This window comes from Abrus precatorius, unplaced genomic scaffold, assembly GCF_003935025.1.
Source record: "Abrus precatorius isolate BTA unplaced genomic scaffold, Abrus_2018 Scaffold4, whole genome shotgun sequence".
NCBI classification, from domain to species: Eukaryota; Viridiplantae; Streptophyta; class Magnoliopsida; order Fabales; family Fabaceae; genus Abrus; species Abrus precatorius.
The window spans coordinates 8,744,629-8,750,628 of NW_020874384.1; the positions used below are offsets into that span (position 1 = coordinate 8,744,629).

At 37.3% G+C, this 6,000-nt stretch overlaps 2 protein-coding genes across 3 annotated transcripts; one reads left to right on the forward strand and one right to left on the reverse strand.

The window, feature by feature from the left end:
* Positions 1-627: 627 nt before the first annotated feature.
* Positions 628-3,455, forward strand: LOC113866079 (cation/H(+) antiporter 28). The gene is made up of 4 exons (XM_027500969.1): positions 628-780; positions 879-1,880; positions 2,063-2,662; positions 2,847-3,455. The coding sequence occupies exons 1-4, from the start codon at positions 628-630 to the stop codon at positions 3,453-3,455; spliced, it is 2,364 nt and encodes a 787-aa protein (XP_027356770.1).
* Positions 933-6,000, reverse strand: LOC113865396 (DNA-directed RNA polymerases II, IV and V subunit 11). 2 transcript variants are annotated; one of them, XM_027499902.1, is made up of 5 exons: positions 5,892-6,000; positions 5,725-5,814; positions 5,555-5,633; positions 4,923-5,018; positions 933-4,236 (listed from the first exon to the last, which is right to left on the reverse strand). In XM_027499902.1, the coding sequence occupies exons 1-5, from the start codon at positions 5,942-5,944 to the stop codon at positions 4,204-4,206; spliced, it is 351 nt and encodes a 116-aa protein (XP_027355703.1). In that variant the 5' UTR covers positions 5,945-6,000; the 3' UTR covers positions 933-4,203. The 2 variants fall into 2 exon arrangements, with proteins under 2 accessions (XP_027355703.1, XP_027355704.1); XM_027499903.1 differs by lacking the exon at positions 933-4,236 and adding an exon at positions 4,671-4,773 and having other exon boundaries at positions 5,892-5,992.

Genomic DNA, 6,000 nt, shown 5'->3' on the forward strand with positions numbered 1-6,000 from the left:
TCTTGGCTTAGAAGAATTTTTACTCTCAATATCCATTTTTTAACTTCAAAGTTAAGATTTTTATTATATTTTTTATATTTTTTTTCTTTACTTACTTGTATAAATCAATTAATAAAATGTCATATTTATTATATTTTTATTAATTATTAGATGAAATTTTAAGATACAAAATTTAATTTAAAAATTTATTGTAGTTGTACATTGTTTACAAATACCATATTATTTTCAGATAATACATACATACATATATATATATATATATATATATATATATATATATATATATAATTAGTGCTGGAGATTTATTAAAACATTTGTGATTCATCCATGTTTTCCGGTATATTAACACCCTGATGTAGTGTCCAAATCATCCAATTCAGAAATGTCTTATACTCGTGAGAGTGTTCCTCCATTGTCTCCTGAAAATAAGCTATGAATGACGACCACTCGCTCCACCCAAAGGCTTTGGGCAAAAATTGGAGAGAAATGATGATGATCAGAAAAACAAAAATGAGAAGGAAAAATTGTGTGCATGGCAATGAGAGAGTAGATGGTAATGGTAAGCTAGAGAAAAAGAAAAGCAAGATATAACATATAATCAAACCTCAAGTAGTTTTTGACGCGGCAATGGCTGCAAACCAATGTGCCGAAAGACTAGGCTCCCTCATGGTTCAGTTAGGCAAAAATTTCACCATGTTTCTGGCCATGGTGATTGCATGCAACGGTGTACATTACCTACTAAAGCCTTATTCACAACCTCGCATTACTTCTGACATAATTGTAAGGTTCCCTATCGTGATGAACAACAACATGCAGAAATGAGAAAACTGAAAATGAAGTTTCTGATAATAGCTGTTATCCATGTTTATGTTATGCAGGTAGGACTATTTATGGGCAACATACCTTTTTTTCGAAATTTATATGATCAATTCGACAAAACCTTTGGGTTTATAATTGATTTTGGCATGATGTGTTACATGTTTGCTTTGGGCATAGAAATGGATCCTTATGTACTATTCAAAAGACCAACAAGGGATGCTCAAGTTGCTTATGCAGGAATAGTGTGCACGTTCATCCTAGCCTGTTTTATAACACCATTTCTCCATTACATCACAGTGACACATAATCAGGGAGTAGAATTCACCATCTCCATATCTACTCTTCTCTCTAGTACAGCATCTCCTGTTGTGACCCGTGTATTGACAAACCTCAAAGTTGGAAAGTCTGATATAGGGAAGCTTGTAATAGCAGCAGGGATGCATTCAGACTGCATCTGCTCATTGCTTCTTTCAGTTGGCTACATTTTCATTCCAATAGATACATATTGCCCGCGTTTTGGGCATCAGAAGACTGCTATAGATATGATCAAAATGAGCGCTGCAGTTGCTGGGCAGGCATTGTTCACAGCAGCGGTTTCACCAGTTTTTATGAGCTGGGTTAACAATGAAAACCCTGAAGGGAAACCCATGAAAGGATCACACCTGGTACTGTCAATTGCCTTCATGGTCATCATTTGTGTCTTCTCAACTGTATTCAACTATAGTCCAATTCTAAGTGCGTTTATGACAGGGATATGTTTTCCCCGGGAGGGCAGAGTTTCCAAATGGGTTATCAACAAAATCAACTATCTCTTGACCACCCTCTTCTTTCCCATCTTCTTCTTGTGGATGGGGTATGCAGCTGATTTTGCCAGGTTCCGCCCTGGAAGCTCTATAACATGGATGAGATTGTTTCTTCCAGTATTGATAGTTATGGTAGGTAAAGTTGCTGGAACACTTGTTTCTGGGGCAGTGTTTGGCTTTCAATGGCCAGAATCAATTGCAATCGGATTGCTTCTCACCACCAAGGGCCATTTTCATATCTACATGGCTGTCAAAGTGGCAAGTATCTCAACCCAGCTAGTTGTCTGACTCTTACCTATGTGTGTGTCTTATCCTGAGAATCTAGGATAGGTTTGATACTAAAGAATCACTTGCATAATTTAAGTGTTATGATATAACAAGAATAACAGAAATCATGTTTACTATTGAATCAATCTCATGGCATGTCATTCTATGACCAGATAGGTTGTGGCACCACTACTTCCTCAGGCATTGCATTGGTAATTGCAATATTTTTCACAGTGGTGCATGTCCCTGCAGTTGTGGCACAAATCATCAAATGTGCCCGGAAAAAGGCACCTATTCACCAAATGGCCCTTCAATTGCTAGACCCATCAACTGAGCTAAGGATGCTCTTGTGCCTTCACGGACCCCAGAATGTTCCTGCTTCCATCAACTTAATGGAAATCTCAAGAGGGCCACCAAACCCAGGCATTCTGGTATATGTGGCAGAAATGATTGAACTAACTGAAGAAATAGCAGCCACAGTAGAGAAGGGTGAAAAAGTGAGTACAACAACTGTGAAAGACGCGGCAGTGATGGAGATGAGAGACCAAGTAACCAGCTCGTTTCAAGCCTCCGTAGATAATGATGAACATGGTGATGGTATTACGCTCAAAAGAACATTGGCAGTGTCAACTATCAATAGCATGCCACAGAACATTTGCCTTTTAGCAGAGGACTTGATGATTGCCCTCATCATACTACCATTCCACATGAACCAGCGTGAGGATGGTAAATGGGATAGTGGCAATCAAGGCTTCAGATATGTAAACCGAAAGGTAAGTTCAGACAAAAAAAATGTACAACTATCCGCAGTACGTTTAATTTTAATTGTCTTTCAAAATGCTTTGTTGTTTTATTGGTTTGGGGGTATACAAAAGAAAATTTAATTACTGAGAACTACTTTAATAGCCCAATGAGCTTGTACCTTCCACAATAATAATAGAAATTTTGTTATAACAGTTATTGAAGAGTGCTCGCTGTTCCGTGGGGATTCTAGTGAACAGAGGTTTTGGGTCCATTGAGAAGATATCAAGATCTGAGGTATCAATCAATGTGGCAGCAATATTCATCGGTGGAAAAGATGATAGAGAAGCACTAGCCTATGTGGGGCGTGTAGCTCGGCATCCAGGGGTAAAAGTGACAGTAATAAGATTGCTGGTTGATACTAGTGCAGAATCCTCAAGACTAGCAGCATACAGGGTGACCCTTCCTGAGCAGGAGGAGGAGATGGCGCTGGATGATGAATGCTTTGCACAGTTCTATGAAAAGCATATAGTTGGAGGTCGTGTTTCCTACATGGAGAAGCATCTTGAAAATGCAGCTGCGACCTTCTTTACTCTCAGATCATTAGAAGGACAATATTCACTGGTCGTTGTAGGAAGAGAAGGTGGAATAAACTCAATACTGACAAAGGGGATGAATGACTGGCAACAATGCCCAGAACTGGGACCAATAGGGGATGTTCTTTCAGGACCAGACTTCTCAACAACAATTTCTGTGTTAATAATCCAACAATACAAATTTAAGGGAGAACTAGAAGGGCTGGATGATGAGTTTACTGTCCTGTAGCTGTAGATACATAGGTAGTGTAAAGGTAGACACTAATTGTAGCAAGGAAACAGAAAATTGCTAGAACCACTTTGTGAAAATTGTAAAGATAAATGTAAAATTTGATAGTGTTAAATCAAAATGTCGTAATCAATAAAGAGTACAACCAAAGTGCGTGGCTACCTTCCATCCTTGTACGCCACTTGAAGAAAAACAGCTTCTACAAATTTCAGCAGAGAAGCCAAAAGGAAAAAATAAAACAAACAAAATCGCCATGTGAGCCCCACAGTAACATGTCTCCCTACACTGGTTGATTACTGGAATTTTCCTATAACAATCAATTGCCTTATATTCTAAAAACTTTGATAAACAATATACTACAACAAGAGAAAACGTATCCACCAGAACATGACGCTTTTATCATGCTGAGTTAAAGTACGTATATTCATTTGAATTCTGTTAAAATTCATTAAAACTGGCATCTAAACAGCTGGAGCCGACACACTAAATGATTTAAGAAAATAATCCAAATGACGTAGTTTGCTAACATAATCAGCATAATATAATGCAGGTTCTCCTATTTATGCATTTTTGTTTAATTTTTTAATTCTTCAAGACTGATATAATTCCTCAGTCCAACACATTCATCTTTAAGAAGTCTCCTAAAATACTCAAAACATACTATTTAAATTTCATTTAGCAGAAGTGATTTACTATCTCAACATCTGCCCAGACTTGTAACGCACACAACATCCATCCTCCCAGTAAGTCAATAGTCCCTTGAAAACTTCAACATCTCTGCCTGAAATAGAAATCTTGAATTTGTTACTAATGTTAACCTGAGACTAAAAGTAAATAAGAATACTTAAGTGCTTGAGCTTCAAATAATTCTTCTCAATTTTCCACAGATTAGCATGATGCAACAATGCATGCTATTAGTAGTTTTCACCCCATAAAAGCCACCAAGAGACAATTATTTAGTACAGGTTTCAAAAGAAACAATGCAAAGGCTAGGGAGTCATCAGTAATTATTTGATACTCAAGAGATTGCATTCACAAATTACGCAAAATCTTTCAGAAGGAAAATTTGACTCCCAAGTGCCCACATAGATGTTGACCTTATTTGGAGATATACATATTTTTAAATGCCTTTATGAAAAGTACGGTGAGTGCCATAGAAGAGCAGACAAATCCAAAAGACAAAGCACACTTCAAATATATAACGTGAGTTATAAATGCCAAACCCCAATCAATATCCAGTTTCTCCACAGGTACATATAAGCATTGAAAACAACAAAGTGTCAAATACAACTACAGGTCAAATTTCAGAAACCTACAACTACTCTCTTGGTTAGGAATGCGAATTGAAATGAGACCCATGAAACAAACGTGGCCTGGTAATAGATACTCTACTTAATATTTAACAGAATTCCTAAGATAGACTCTACACAAGTATCAACGATGTAATAAAATTTAGATATATTATACCTCAAAGGCATTCTTCAAATGATCAAGTTCCCTGTCAAGATCATTAATAGACTGGTTATATGCCTGCATCGGTGAAGATTGACTGGTGGTGTGAATCTGCAAAAACAACAATAGAACAGATAATGCTTAGGAACTCTTGATTCACATACAGGAAATAAAATATGTACTTATCAGTTCCCGGACAAAGAAAAAAAGGCACACAAACTCATACGCGTACGCGTATCAAAAGATTGAAAAGGACCAGATGGAGGTAATCCATGGGGGTTTAGACTTGAAGCCACCACCAATTCATTTTACTTAGTTATGTAAAATAACTTATGAGCTATCTATCTAGTCCTAGGACAACAATGCGATTCATGCTTACAAATAGAATTAGGGAGATTAGCGTCTTCTTATCCTCACTAGAACCTGTAACTGGAAGTAGAATTCATGTCGAGCTAAATTCAAGCTTTATAAAAAAATCCATACAAATATCCCAAACTAATTAGATTGTTTGGATTACCTAATTTCGTGGTGGAAATAACTTACAATCAAAATCTTACTGGGAGAAGTTTTGAAAAGAAAAGGATTGCATAAAATTTTTGATAAATCAAACACTAAAAAGAAGGGAGAAATAAGGAAAAGACGCTAACCCTGACTATAATTTTGTATTTGAGAGGATGAGGAAGCTTGTAACCGGCGAATAACACGTTGGGGTCTCTGTGCAGTTGCCTGAACTCATAAAAAGAAGAAGAAGAAGAAGAAGAAGTTAGGGTTTATGGAGTTAGATAGAACAAAGAGAGGAAAAAGAGAAAGTGGGTACATGCGAAGGATGTTGCCGATAGTGTGGTCCTCTCTCTCGATGGTGAAGGAGGCGGCATTGATGATTTTGGTGTCCCTCTCATAAGAGACCCTAAAAAGGAGAAAAGAATGAGAAGAAGACAGTGAAAAATGGAAGGAAGAAGAAGAGATTAAGAATTGAAAGGATACTTTTTGGTGCCTTCAGGGACGACGAAACGCTCGTAACGATCCGGTGCATTCATCGCTTCTCACTCTCTCTCTCTGCCATGTGAAGTCGTTTGTCAAATATATGAAGATC

Excerpts from the sequence above, each read along its gene's own strand:
- LOC113866079 (XM_027500969.1), top strand. The coding sequence starts at position 628 with ATGGCTGCAAACCAATGTGCCGAAAGACTAGGCTCCCTCATGGTTCAG. Across the intron at positions 781-878 it reads GCATTACTTCTGACATAATT|GTAGGACTATTTATGGGCAA; the intron begins GTAAGGTTCCCT and ends TATGTTATGCAG. Across the intron at positions 2,663-2,846 it reads TCAGATATGTAAACCGAAAG|TTATTGAAGAGTGCTCGCTG; the intron begins GTAAGTTCAGAC and ends TTGTTATAACAG.
- LOC113865396 (XM_027499902.1), bottom strand. The coding sequence starts at position 5,944 with ATGAATGCACCGGATCGTTACGAGCGTTTCGTCGTCCCTGAAGGCACC. Across the intron at positions 5,634-5,724 it reads ATCGGCAACATCCTTCGCAT|GCAACTGCACAGAGACCCCA; the intron begins GTACCCACTTTC and ends TTATGAGTTCAG. Across the intron at positions 4,237-4,922 it reads ATTTGAAGAATGCCTTTGAG|GCAGAGATGTTGAAGTTTTC; the intron begins GTATAATATATC and ends TTTCTATTTCAG.